We start from the raw sequence: 15,299 nt of genomic DNA on the forward strand, positions 1-15,299 counted from the left end.
TACCTCATATATTTATTTTATATGTTGACACTAGGCGCATAGATAAACGCTACCCATATATGTGAATTTTAGGAATTTATAAGATTAGGTTGTAATAATTATTTTTGAGAAAATCTTTCGAGAGAATCTTGATACGTTGCATAGCGGGCTAAGAGCTTTACATGTTGATGCAACTGTCACCACTGAACTATCATTCCACCGAACTACAAATATTTCATATATCTTTTCATATCGGTAGTCTTAATAGCTCCTTTCTTTTTTTTTGCTATAACTATTTGTTTCTAGGGGAGAATTTTTAAGTCAATTTTCTCTTATAGTACCAGTTGCGAAAAATCCAAGATGCTTCAAATACGATTAAAGCCTTCGAGATGTAAAATAAGTTATCGAAGTAAATAGAATGCAAAGAAGATACTTATTTGTATAAACCGTACCTCCTAATCCAAGATTCGAAGCCATTTGCCTTTTATTTTTACCTTGATATATATATATGCAAATATATATCCATCGAAGGAAGTAAGGGTTAATGATTTATTTCCAAATCAAATGGGTTTACCTAAGAAACATTTTACAGGAATGTCTTCCTCGATAAGTTATCTTGCTCATCTTTGCATAAATTATGTAAATATATACCGAATTGGTGAAACTTTTATTTAGTAAATTTGAATATGGGCGGACTTTATAAAGATTATCTCTTCATCAAAAGTTGAGTAATTAGATAAATGTAGATTTCTTTTGATATCGCGAAATGTATGTTGTGTCATTGAATTCCTAACGATTTCTATAGTAATATCTTTGTCATTCGACCATATATTCTTTCTTGTAGTAAGGAATGATATTCAGTCAGCAAAAGAATTCCTATAAATCTTTTCATATCTGATTCTTTTATAATAATTTGGTCTGTTGTTTTGTTTGTAATTATATGATTGATCCACAAGCAGTGAATACATTTCTTAATCAAAAATTAATTAAAATATTTCTATTGTAGTTTTTCCGATCGAAATTCGATAATAATTCATTATCATTATCAGTAGGTTTTGATGTGTAAATAGGATCAATTTTTCTACATTTTAAATTATTTTGAAAATTTTATTTGCTTTAGGGTTTTGAGACAATATCAATGTCTGCTGAATATTGAATTTTGATCCCCCTGGAAGATTAGGTGTCAGTTAGATCGTTTTCATCGAAATCTTATTCATCACTAACTAAGACAGCATTAGGAGGTATAATTACAGCATCGGTTTTATAAACGCCTTCATCGAAAAGCATGGATAGGGCTTCAACAACTGTGAAAAATTGTTTTGTCATTTTAATATTATTTTGGCAAATATAAGATGATAATAAATAATTTACAAATAAATTTTATATTTAAATGAAAAAATATAATGAGAATAACAATAAAATTGAATTTTCTGGGTTTTTTTGTAAATAAAAAATATTATGATGAAAAAATAGTATTTTTGTTTAGTAATAATATAAACAAAAATTTATAATAAAATATTATGCTAATTTTTTATATAATTTTTTATATAATTTTTTCTAGAAAATTTACCTTTTTTGAACCCTTATGTAGTCAACGTTGCATAAATGGTACAGTAAAAAACATGATTATAAATCTGAGAATAGATAGAATGATGGGCCAAAATTAATTAGAATAAGTTAAGGCATCTATAAGAAATCATATAGAGAAGAAGAAGAAAGTATCTCTAAAAAATAAATTTATGTCAATTGCATTAAAAAAAGTATTATTTCAACGAGGGAGTCTAGAACTTATGGCATTTTATAGTCTAAAATTGTCGAACTTCAATGGCATCTAGCACAAACCTAAATATTTTTTAAAAAATGTTTTTTTTATGTTATAGTACAATCATAAAGCTTTTGAAATTATTTCAATTCAAAAAAATTGAAAATCAATCAATAGATAACAACTGTTGCAGATTTGGTACGTTGACCATTAATGGGTTAAATATAATGTGATACCAGACTCAAAATCAAAGATTTGGCCTAATGGCTATAATATCTGTATGTAAATAAGACCATTGGGCCACATACATTAACTAGTTCTATCAGCATGGATATTAGTTTATTTGAAAAAATTTCAAATAATATAATAATTTTTTGAAATTATGAAATCCACAAAAATGATTATTTTATAATTTACCTTATCTTAATCTTTTAAAAACTCTTCATTAAATGTTTTATTCAAACTTAAAGTGGCGCAGGACATTTCTATATGGAATACTAGGCTCCGATAATTCAGCACGGATTTAATTAAGTTACGATTTATTTATAAATCATCATTTTATTAATATAAAAACAAATTGATTATTATCTGGCATTTAAAAAAATAGATAGTTGAACGTTTGTCCTATTAAATGAATATCGGACATAAATGTCTTGGACAAAAAGATCCTCGGAAAAAAATTAGTTAAAAATACACTCGGACAAGAAACAACTGAGAAAAATACTCAAATTTTAATAAATTTTTTATATTCTTAGCAAGAGGATTTTTTATTTATTTATTCTACACCATTCTAAGTATCTGTTAGATCTTACAGAATCTATTGCGGTGTCTAATAAAAATTGTATTTCTTTTCATCTAATTTAAACACTAACCGTTACTTTTGTTGCATAATACTAAGCTAACCGTTAACGCTCTCTACGTCCTTGATATCAGACCTTGAATTGCATAGTTCAGTAAAAACTAATAGATACTTATTGGTGAGTAGCTTTATATCTGTTAAATATTACCGAATGCAGGGAGTTAGTTGTCTAATTAAATTAATATTTCTTATTAAAAACATTAATCCTTATCTTTGTTTATAGACCTAAGCTAACCGAGTCCACGAGCTTGGTATCATACCTTAGCCTGAACTTAGTTCTATAAAAATTAATAAATACTTATTTGCTGCTTCGCGCTGCTCAACAGCCCTATATATATGTTAGATTTTAACGAAGTAGATATGATTTCTAATAAAATTAATTATTTTTCAAATTAAAATTTTGGTATTTTTGTTCAGGAAATTTATGTCCAGGATTCAATTAATAGGACTAACGTTCAACCATCAACACACCCTATAATATTATAAATGCCAATCAATTTTTTCAAAATTATGATTTTTAAATAAATCGTTGCTTAATTAGATTTGCGGCGAATTGTCGTTACATCGATTTTTCGCTGCGCCTGATTGTTACCATTGAGCCGAATTCTCACACTGAATTATCAGCGCCGAATTAACGTGATACATTACATTCTACATACCAATAATTAAAATTTACATAAAACAAATGATTAAATTAGCCTTACGACGAAAACTATATGAAGAATCATATTCCTCCTATTAAATATATGTCGTTTCATTCTTATCTACGTAAATTGATGGCAGGAGACAAGTAATGATCACTTTTCATACAATTATTTTTAATAAATGCAATGTATTTAGCCTCTTATGTATTTGATAATTATAATAAGGTAATTAAGTTTTAAACCGGGCTGTGGACCTGAACTCTATAACTCAGAACACTCATAATTTTAGCATTCTCAAACCTTTTAAAAATATAGGGTTTATGGTCTTGGGTTATTTTTCTAGAAAAATATTTTCATAGAATTTTATTTTTATGGAATTATTTCTTAAATTATTTAAATTTTTTACCTCCATTTTGTTTTTATATCTTATTTTGTCGGCCTAGAATTAGAGTGCTTCACTTGCGCAAATGTTTAAAATGAGAAGGAAATCAACATTAAAGTTTAAAATCAAATAAGGAAAAGCTTATTGATCAATTTTGACATGCAAAATTAAAATTTTTTAATCTAGTTTATATTTTTATATATATTGGTAATAAATAAGATATTATCCACTTCTAACTCAAAAATTTTGAAAATGTTGAGTGGAGCACTCCAATTCTATACTGATGATTTAATATATAAATAAGAGACTAGGCCCTGTCTGGAATGGACTGATGGTATGATTTTTCAAATCAGGGCTGGACTTTATAAAAAAAGTTGCAAACCCAAGTCAGACCAAATAAATATGAACCCGGCTAGGGATAAAATAAATTTAAGTGATATGAATTAAACAATGTAAAATCCCTTAGTGAATCATTTAAAATTCACTTTCTTCTCATATTTTTATTTCCTATTGAGACCCTTTAAAATATGCAGCCCAAATTATTTAAAATGATAATTTAAAAATCTAAGCCAGTCCTATTATTTCTATTATTAAATTAAATAATACCGAAGATAAGAAAAACATCAAATCAATAAAAATAGTTTTATGAATAGATGTTGATATGTTGGGACTTGCAATGCCCTGTCCAAGTAGGTATTTTGCCCACATGGTCGTGATATATATCAAAAATATAGGATTCTAATTTATATATTCAAGAATTCTAATCTTTATTGAACATATTTTTTTATTAATATTCATTAAATATATAGGAAAATAATTTGATCATAAATTATAAATGATGTAATAAATTGAATTATGGAAAGACAATTTTTATAGATATTTTTCAAAAATATAAGAAATGATAGAAACAATGTAAAATAGGAATACGCCATTAAAGGAAACCTGGTCGCCACGGGCTTAAAATCTGTAACAAAAGGGGCATGCAAGCCCCCCCCCCCCATAAAAACGAAGCCTTTGTTAACTAGTTTTTCGACAATCTTTATCTAATTGTTCCCACAATATATAATGTCTCGTAATAGATTTCATTACCCGGATGTTCCATATGCAATATATGTAAAACTTTTTTTTGAAGTGAGTACGGTATGATTAATCTGTCATTCCAAAAGAAAATACCGTCATCATTTTTTATTTTATCTATTCTTCTAAAAGCTTGTAATTCTGGCTTTATTTTGTATATTTGTACCATTTATTAATATTTTTACTCTTCTTAAAATGGGATCATTCGCGGTTTCATCTCTAAGTTCTTTTTTAGATAGAGTTAATGTGTCATAAGTAAGATTTCTTATATATTTCACTGTATTATTTTCGCTTGTTATTCTATCATCATTTTTTTCTATTGGATTTCGCGATAAAGCATATGCAATTATATTATTAGCACCATTCTTGTACATTATATCATAATCATATGCAGATAATTTATAAGCTCAACGTAATAATCTTTAGTTTGTTAATGAGCTTAAATCTGTTATTACCATATATCTTTATTAAAGGTTTGTGGTCCGTCCGTATTTTAAACTTTCGTCCATATAAATATTTATTAAATTTTTCTACGCCGTTTATTATTGCTTTAGATTCTATTGTACAATAAATCTTTTCAGCGTCTTGTAAAGTTCTTGAGGTGTAAGTATTGGAAATTCTTTTTCATTATCATATTTTTGCAGGAGTACCGCTCCAAATCCTTGGTTAGATGCATCTTTTTCTTATATTAACTCGAGGTCCGGTTTATAAAACTGTATAGTATTTTGTTCTATTACTATTCCTTTTGCTCTTTCAAATAATGTATCATCTTTTTTAATCTAATTCCATTTAACATTTTTACTAGTTTTATTATGTAATTCGGCTATAATTCCATATAAGTTTGGAATGAACCATGTATGATAGTTTAATATACCTTAAAATGATTTTATGTTATGTCTATCTTTTAGAGTTGGATATTTTTGTATTGCTATTATTCATTTTATCTGGGGTGTATTCCATATGATCTATTATGTATCCTAAATATGATACTTTTTCTTTCTTAAAATTTATTTTGCTTGTTTTGACTTTTAATCCCGCATTTTATAATTTTTTGAGGACTTGTTTTATATTCTCTATATGTTATGTATCATTTTTTCCTGTGATTATAAAATCTAAATAAACTGCTGTATATTTACGTCAGCCAGTAAATCGTCCATATATTGTTGAAATATTATTGGTGCTGTACCTATACCAAAAAATAATCGTAAATAGCCTTAGTATCCATTTGGCCATCGTCAATGCTCATTTGTAGATATGCGTCTTTTAGATCTAATGTTGTATACTTATTTCCATTAGCGATTTTTGCTATTAATCCTTCAAACGTGCAGAATGTGATAGTCTTTTAGTAAAAATTTATTCAATGTTACTTAAATCACCACATAATGGTAGTTCACCTGAAGTTTTACTTACCACTATAATTGGAGTACTCCAGGTTACTCTTATTGTTGATGGATCTATTTTCTTTATTATATTATTTTTTTTCAAACGTTTCAGTTCATTTTCAATTTCTTAAAGGCAACGGTACCCTTCTAGCTGGTAGTGCAATTGGTTTTGTATTTTCTTTCAATTGTAGTTTTACTGGTTCGACATTTTTTATTAATCTTCATTTATTATCAAACACCGTAGCAAATTCTTTATATAGTTTTTCAATATTCACGTTACCATTATCATTATTATTATTATCATATTTATTGATGATCATATTGATTTTTTACATTTTTTGGTAATGATAGATCAAATTCTGTAGTCCATGGAAATCCAAATAGCACTGCATCATTTGTTGTTGTAACTAATAACGGAGGCCATTTTATTTATCATCTAATTGCCATAATTTTTATTGTATTGTTTCAATATGAAGTTGGAGCTATAACCATTCTAAGTTTTGGCCTCCCTATTTTATTCCATATTGTTGCATCCTATATCATATTCCTTTTTAATTTCGTGGTTGTTTATTAACCCTTCACTACAAAGGTGGGGTAAATAGGACCCCACAACTTTTATAATCTTTATAATACAAAAGCTAGAAGATATTCCGACCTGATTTTTTCAGTAGTTTAATATTTTGTAACAAGGAATACAACTTCCAAATTTCATGATTATTGATTTGATAGTTTTTGAGATATATGCTATTTGTTGAGCTTGGGGTAAAATATACCCCACCTATGTAATGATGTAATTTTTTTTTAAAATCCAATTTTTTTTTATTACTAATATTTATGTATGTCAGGTTAATAAATATAATTGAAAAAAATATAATTATATCTATTTTTTGATTGATATATATGGCTTTAAATTTGAAAATTTTATATTATTTATTTTTTCGGTGTAGTTAAAAATCATAAATTTAACATATGATTTTTAATTTCAATTATTCTAGTGACATTTTATACTTTGAAAATAGAATTATATGCTGGCAATCAGCCTGAAGGACCTTATAAATTGAGAAATAAGCCTTTTGATGTGGTTGAAAGGTTAATTCAGCCCATTTCTAAGAGTAATAGGAATGTCACCACAGATAACTGGTTTACCAGTTATGAACTTGCTATACATTTATTAAATTTCTATTCATTAACAATAGTAGGAACTTTAAGAAAAAATAAATAGCAGTTTCCAACATCATTTAATTTTAAAAAGAGAGATATTTGTTCAAGTTTATTTGCCTGCTAAGATAATATGACATTAGTATCATATGTACCAAAAAAGTATAAGCATGATGCTTTCTACCCTTCACTATGATAACAATATTGATACATCAACTGGGGATTTGAAAAAACCAGAAATTATCACATTTTACAATCTTACCAAAGCTGGTGTTGATGTTGTGGATCAGCTATGTTCAAATTATTCAATATCCAGAATAACAAATAGATGGCCTATGACAATTTTTTATAATTTGTTGAATATATCTTGCATAAATTCTTTAATAATTTATAAATCCAATAATTTAAAGGAGATTAATAGATCAAAGTTTATAAAATTATTAGCAATGGAGCTAATAACTCTATTAATGAGTAATAGATATGAAAACCCACATGTTAATAAACTACTAAGGGATAATATTGGGAACATGCTAAATATAGAGGAATTAAAACCTATTTCAACCAAACAAAAAGGAAGGTGCTCCTCTTGTCCAAGGGTTAGGGACAAGAAATCCTCATTTATTTGTCCAAATTGTTCAAAAATATGCAAAGATCATATGTATGTAACATGTCGTGAATGTTTTTTTAAAAAAAATGCATGAACTTTAATATCAAATATTTTTTTTAATATCTGATGTTTTATTATAAAATTTATTTAATTATTACTATAAAATATTGAATTAATAAAATATATAATCAAATTTGCTTCCATTCATTTATTTTTGGTCATATCATATGATTAAGGAAAGTTCCAAAAAAAAGATTTTTTTTTGAGCAGCTTTAGTAAATATATCATAACTTTATTTAGAAATAAATGTAAATCTAGAAATTTTGTATTTATTATCTCTAATATTTTTACAATAAGTATATAAAATTTTAGTTCTTAAATTTTATTATTTTCTGAGATATAGCTATTTAAAATTTGGGGTAAAATAGACCCCACCTATGTAACCGCGGGAGTTTTTTTCACCTATGTAGTGAAGGGTTAATACCGTAATTGTTGGGTGCTGTCCACATTTATAGACTTTTCTTATTGAGAAATTTGAATCGTCGTCGACTTGAAATTTATAGCGTAAACCTTTCCTCTAGTTTTACTACACACGGCAAAGTGTTTTGATTTCTTACATTTGTTGCACGTTTTTCCGTATGCTGGACAATTCCGAATAGCATGAAAACGATTACAAAAATAGCACGGTTTTCTTATATTATTATTATTTGTGTAGTTATTATAACCTTGCACTGGTTTTCTTTTTACATATGTTTTATAGTCATTTTGATATTGCCGATTATCATTATCATTATTCTATCAATTATTATTATTATAATTTTTGAATCGTTTATTATTTTATGTTAAGTCGTCTCTTTGATTTTATAAACCATTTTAATAGTATTATTTATTTCTGTAACTTTGTTGCCTAACGGTTGGTTTTGGTCTCTAGTATCTGGGTATCTTAAACGTAGTTCTTTATTTAGTTCATCTTTAGTCCAGCGATTAATTGATCGCGAATTCTTAGTTCTATATTAACTTCGAATTCGCATCTTCAGACTAGCTCCTTTATAGTTTTTAAATAACTCAATACGGATTCTGTTGGTCCGTGACTTAATTTAATGAAATCAATTCTCGATGCCAAAACAGTTCTTTCATCTTTATAAAGTTGTTTGGCAATTTTGTATAGATCTGCCCATACCACATCATCAATTTTTCTTAGAAATAGTAATTTTTTTATATCAGTTATAATATTTATTTCTCCATAAGCTATGAATAATTTTTTCAAAGTGGCGTCAGTTTGATGATTCTTTACATTCAGCATATATTTAATGTAATCTACATAGTCGTCTAGAGAACATTCTTCTTTTTTGAATTCATTTAATATAATTTTTTCCCTAATTTCTAAAAAGATATATATATATATATTTTTTTAAACAAAAAAAATATACAATTATATTTAATATTTAACTTGACCGATGATCTAATTTTTTTTATCTCGTCGCCAAATTTTATAGTCAAAACAATTGGTATCTTTATTTTAAATTCTTATCTATATATATAGTATTTTATAATTATGTAATTTAACTTCTAATATTATGCAATTAGATTGACCTTAATAATATACTATTAAATATAGGAAAATTATAATATTGTATGACAAATATAGTATTCAAATAGCGTTGAATATAACCTTATAAAATATAACACTCTCCTGCCCCTGTCAGCTAGGTCTGGTTTTTTAAAAATTAAATTACATATTGCTAGACCTGTGCGCCGGTCGGTCGTTGGCCGGCCGCCGACTTTTTTGGTTACGTCGAAAACGCCGCCGTTTATGAAAATCTCGGCGGCGCACGGCCGGCGCAGAATTTTTTTAAATATATACCTTTTTATTCTAATAATTGGTCAACATAACTGTTCTAATTTTTTTAATGCTAAACAGGGTTTTAATTAATTGTTTTTTTTATATATTTTAAAATCATAATTATATAGACGTCATTATAGAATTCAATCAATCAAAAATCTAAAATTCCAAAAGTTACCATAATTTTACATATTTTTAAAAGGATGCATCTACATTTTATAAATCTATTAATAATTTTAGTATTATAACAGTAAATAATAAAAATAAAAAATCATTTGGTTGGAAGTTTTTTAATTTCTTACACTTAAAAAGAGAGAATAAAAAACAATTTCCATAAATTCTGACAAATTTTACTATAATTGTTGCTTAGAAAAGGCTATTGTAAACGATAATGATTTAAATAATCCATTTTCACAGTCTTTTTTTTAAATATTATTTTCTCGTATTAAGCCAAATTCTTTAATAAATTAAAATATATGTTTTGTAAAATATAATCTAGATATAAAATTCAAAACTTTTCAATCAACATTAGCACAGGAAATTTGTTAAAACACTTGACTTCTGATCATAATATTAAAGAAGATACTTTATCAAAATCGTAAAACTTAAGAAAATATTTTATATCCAAACCAAAATTCCAGACAAATTCTAAATCCTAAAAAATAGTTTCTAGGAAGAAACTGTGTTATTATGTTGTGCTGACTTATTACCTTTTCAATCAATTGATAATATAGGAGTGAAAGATTATTTGAAGATATCAAATTTATAAAAAAATTGATATATTTATCTATAATAGATCTACCTTTATGTCTTTTTTGTTCTAGTAAAATAGCATTGGCTGCTGAGGAAGGTTTACAATAGTTGAATTTCATAGCCATGCTAACAATATGATTACACAAAACATGAATGATTTAAATAATATTGGATAATTGCATATTCATTTGTCCTAAACATCTCTGTTTCTGTGTAGCTTTACAACCCAGAATAAATTTATAACAAATTTATTTCTTGATAAATTCTCCAAAATTTGTTGTCTAATATAAATTAATGATAAATGATTTTCTGTTATAAATTTCAAAATACTTATTTTAGAAATATTAAGTTATCAATTCTAATACTGATTTTCCTGACAGAACAACACTAAGCCGTACTGCTCTTAATGATGTTTACCTATCAATATGCACATGTATAAGAACAAATTAACTCAGGGCCAAAATTTTGCTCAATTACATTCAATATGTGGACAGATCAATACAGAAGAAGAAACTATATTACATTTACACTTCATTTAATAAATGATAATTTTGAAATGATTTACTTTAATTTAGCAACTCATTATATGACCCATAAAACAGGTTAGACTATTCTAACTGAGATTGATAAAATAGAAGAGGAATTTAAAAAAGGAAAAAAGAAGAATGGATGCTGTGCCTAATGTTAGAAAAGGTGTTCGATTAGGTAAATATGAACACCACTTATGTTTGGGTCATGGTTTACACAATCTGGAGATAGTTAAAAAATTCACCTTGTTGAAATCCCCATCAAAAGAATTGAGAAATTATTACTGCTCTAAGATATAAAACTGCAGAGGTTGAATTTGAATTCAAGGCAGAACAAAGAAAATGCCTAAGTACAATAGATTTAACATCAGACATGTTAGATCTTGATAGCACTGATCCATACCCAGATACCCATTTTTAAATTGGCAATACCAATGATAATAATAATAATTCCACGCATATGAAAACCTTAAAATTAAATGCCCCAACACGTTGGCATAATATATTAATTATGCTAGAAAACCTATTGGATTAAATAAGAATTTAATTAATAATCTTTTGAAAAGAATTGGGAAACACTTTCTCAAACTATTAAACTATGAATCTGATCTGGTAGAAGAACTATTAGCATTTCTTTCAAAATTTAAAGAAACTGTCAAATTTCTATAAACTTTTAAAAGATAAAAAAAAAATATTTTAAGAAATTTAATAAATTTTAAATAATCTAAAATTTCAAAAAAAAATTAAATTAATATATTTGTGTAACGTCGAAATGACCAAAAAAAAGTCGTTTGGCTTCACTGAACCACAAATATTCTTGGAAAAATTGGGTAGAATTATATTATTTTATTCATTATATGTTAAGCTTTAAGTGTATTACAAATCATTATTTTTTATAAACTAAAAGAAGAAACTTTAATAAAAATATTATAGATAAAATTTAATTGTAACCATTTGTCAAACAACATTTTAGCATTAATTTATTTTTTATTTAAAAAATTATCTAGGTATTAGCTTCTCTTTTAGATCCAAGATTTCAACAATTGTGTCAAAGTATATAATAGAGCAAAATTGCTCAGCATCAGAATTTATAATATAACATCTTAAACCTATAGAGAATGATGATATTCAGGTACAAATATAGCTATTGAGGATCAAGAGGAATTTAAATTCAAGTTATTTGACAAAATTGGCAAATAAACATTCAACAAAATACAAATTATGATTCCACGTTAGGTGACTTAGAACAAGAATGCCACATTCTTCTTGGAAAACGACATTCACAATATATGGATATTCTAAGTTTTTGGAGAGGAAAGAAGAGTGAACTTCCCTATCTTTCCAGACTCGTTAAAATAATTCTTTGTATTCCGGCGACTAGCACATCCAATGAAAGAGTTTTCTCTACCGCTAGATTGACGTTGAATTCAAGGAAATCATCATGTCCCGAAAATATAATTTTTATACATGATAATTATAAAATTACGAAATCGATTTTGGATTTATAATGAGTTTTCTAAATAAAGAATAAAAAATATGTTGATATCTGTATCTATGTTTATTATTTTAAAAGAAAAATTATTAAGCAATTAAAAAAATTTATGTTATAAATTCATAACTTCGCCGATTTACGCCGCTTTTGTTGACGGCGGCTAAAAATCGGCGCATCGCCGGCCGCCGATAGTTTCGTCGGCGCACAGGTCTACATATTGCTAAAACATGAAAGTCTTGATGAAGATATTTTGGGAGATATTATTATCATTTGCTTAAATAGATTTATTAAAATATAATATTATTTTTTGTTGGCTATGGCGATAAATTTTATTTATGAAGAATTTGATAAAATTAATATTTTAAAAACCTTGTGTTATGTTAGTTAAATAAATTTTAAGCGTTTATTTTTATGCCCTTTAAAGCTTAACCAAATGCTCATTCGGATTTTCGTCGAACCCCTCTTGGAGAGTTCACAGCCATGGTTTAAAGGACGTGGTCTTATATGATATCAATTTTTCATTTGAAAACTTATAAAATAAAACAATGAATTTTTGAAAACTCCTATAAAGTTGAGAATTTATAATTATTTCATAATCCAAAGAAAAAAAGAAAGAATAAAATATATATTTATGATGACAGGAACAAAAGTTTGATTCTTGAACCTATAGCTTGCAAAATAAAACCTGGTTGCAAAGAACACAAACCTTGGCCTAAGGGGATATGCACCAAGTGCCAACCCAATGCTATAACCTTAACTGGACAAGTAATTACTTTTCAATAAATGCTATATATTTTTGAAATGAAAATATAGAGAAGCCTCCATTTATATATATCAAATTTAATCTTGACTAGTAATTAATTTTTTTTAAGGTCTTGAAAACGCAAATTAACTTTAAAAGATTAATTAAGAAGGACAAAGACAACTTTGAAAAATCGATCAAAAAAGGGTCATTTTCATGGACTTTTTTTAATCGAATGACACTTTGTATGATTATATATGTTGTGAAAACCTGTACAATTAAATTTTTTAAGCTCTAATTTAATTAGATCCGGAGATATGGCGAATCAAAGATAAAAATGGACTCCCTTTCTAATTCGACAAAACCGATATAAATAAACATTACTCAAAAATATAAATGATAGAGACCTATATTTGGTATCATTATATAGTCCTTAAATCCGTAATTAAATATAAAAAAATCTCAGGTGTTTATTTATTTCGGGAAAGGTAAAGGTTGATATTTTAACATTTACTTGAGCATAAAATTTTCTACAAATTGGTATATATGTTTATTAAATCAATTGATGCTGAAAAAATTAGGTTTGGATAACCATTGTTTTTTTAGTTATTTATATCGATAAAAAAGGCATTGTCGATGGTGATGTGTTAAAAAAGTAAATTATTTTCTACATATAATTAAAAAACCAACATTTACTTAATTTTGAAATAAATTTATTTAGTCACTGATTTCCATTTTGTTGTGGTTTTAAACGTGGATATAAGCAGCCCCTTCTTTTGTACAATTTCTACAATGTCATTGACAGATGTATATAATCATTTATCTTTATTAGATGGAAAATGAAAGCTGGAGAGGGTCCATGTAGATGCAGAAAGCTACCTTTCTTTTCTTTGGCCATTTCATACCTACAACAGCCACCAAAATTTATCATGCAAACATGTTATGCAATTAATATCATTCATTCTAAATCTCGTATCTTGATTGATACGTAATATTTTCCACTTTAACTTAGTAAAGCACACGCAATAACTGGCACACAAAATATACACGTGGTTATTCCACTAGGTCTGAGAACTATTATAACAAAAATTTATTCAAAGGCTCACAAATAAAGTGAAAATTATTACTTATCAAAATACGAGATTTCGAGTGAATTATAGTTATGTAACTGTTATGTAACTTGTTTGTACGGTAACATTTATAAATGAAATAGTGAAAGAAGTGGAAGTTACCTCTCCATCCTTTTTAATTCTACCTAATGAACATAAATTATATTCATATATCAATAACATAGGAATTGTAGTTGCCCTAATAGCAATCCGCCGTACTTACACGCTTACCTCCATAGACTTTTTAAAAACCAAAAAATGTAAATCAATGACTAAATATGATATTTTATTTCAAAACTAAGTAATTGTTGTTTTTTAAATTATAAATTTTAATTATTATGAAAAAATTTGATTTTTGAGGAGCCAGTTTCTTATTCGGAATTTAGTAATAATAAAAATACAATAAAATAAATTGTTAAAAGAAATTCTTTTTTCGAACGGGGTCAATTTAAATAAATATTTAATTTTTAATATCTTAAAATCATAAGTGATTACATTTTATATATAATAAAAATGTATTTTTACCCTCCACCCTTCCCCCCCCCCTCTCCCAATCAAAATTTTACAAATATTTGAATATCAATTTTCCAACATAAAACTTATTTTTTATAAATAAATTTTATTAAAATTTCCTTTCCTTGTGAGTACATTAACATTATTCAAAAATATTAATAAAATGGAAAAATTTTAAGTCAAAGAGATTGAAATCAAATGGTAATTTATTTTATTATTATGTATAAATATTTTATTAAATTCAAAATTATTGGTAAGTTAGAATTAATAAGTATTTTTTTTTAATATTAATTATTAAAATATCTATAATATTTTAAATATTTTATTTTTACTTCAAAGAACAGAAGAAATAGAAATACAAAAGTTAAATAAGGCTGAGCATGAAAAAAAGTAATGTGTCGTCAGAAGCGATATCATTATTGAATTCAATTGATCAATCAGAGTTTATCATTGCTGCTAGTTGCATCAAT

The 15,299-nt window shown here is 26.4% G+C and overlaps 1 protein-coding gene across 1 annotated transcript in view; it reads left to right on the forward strand.

Moving 5' to 3' along the window:
• LOC135927566 (nuclear protein localization protein 4 homolog) overlaps positions 1-15,299 on the forward strand; it is a 97,672-nt gene that overhangs the window by 21,943 nt on the left and 60,430 nt on the right. The window contains exons 7-8 of the mRNA XM_065463628.1: positions 3,299-3,390; positions 13,107-13,230. Coding sequence (XP_065319700.1) covers positions 3,299-3,390; positions 13,107-13,230 — 216 coding nt within the window. The remainder of the gene's footprint in view (positions 1-3,298; positions 3,391-13,106; positions 13,231-15,299) is intronic.

Source organism: Gordionus sp. m RMFG-2023, chromosome 3 (genome assembly GCF_954871325.1).
Source record: "Gordionus sp. m RMFG-2023 chromosome 3, tfGorSpeb1-WG-v2, whole genome shotgun sequence".
NCBI classification, from domain to species: domain Eukaryota; kingdom Metazoa; phylum Nematomorpha; class Gordioida; order Chordodea; family Parachordodidae; genus Gordionus; species Gordionus sp. m RMFG-2023.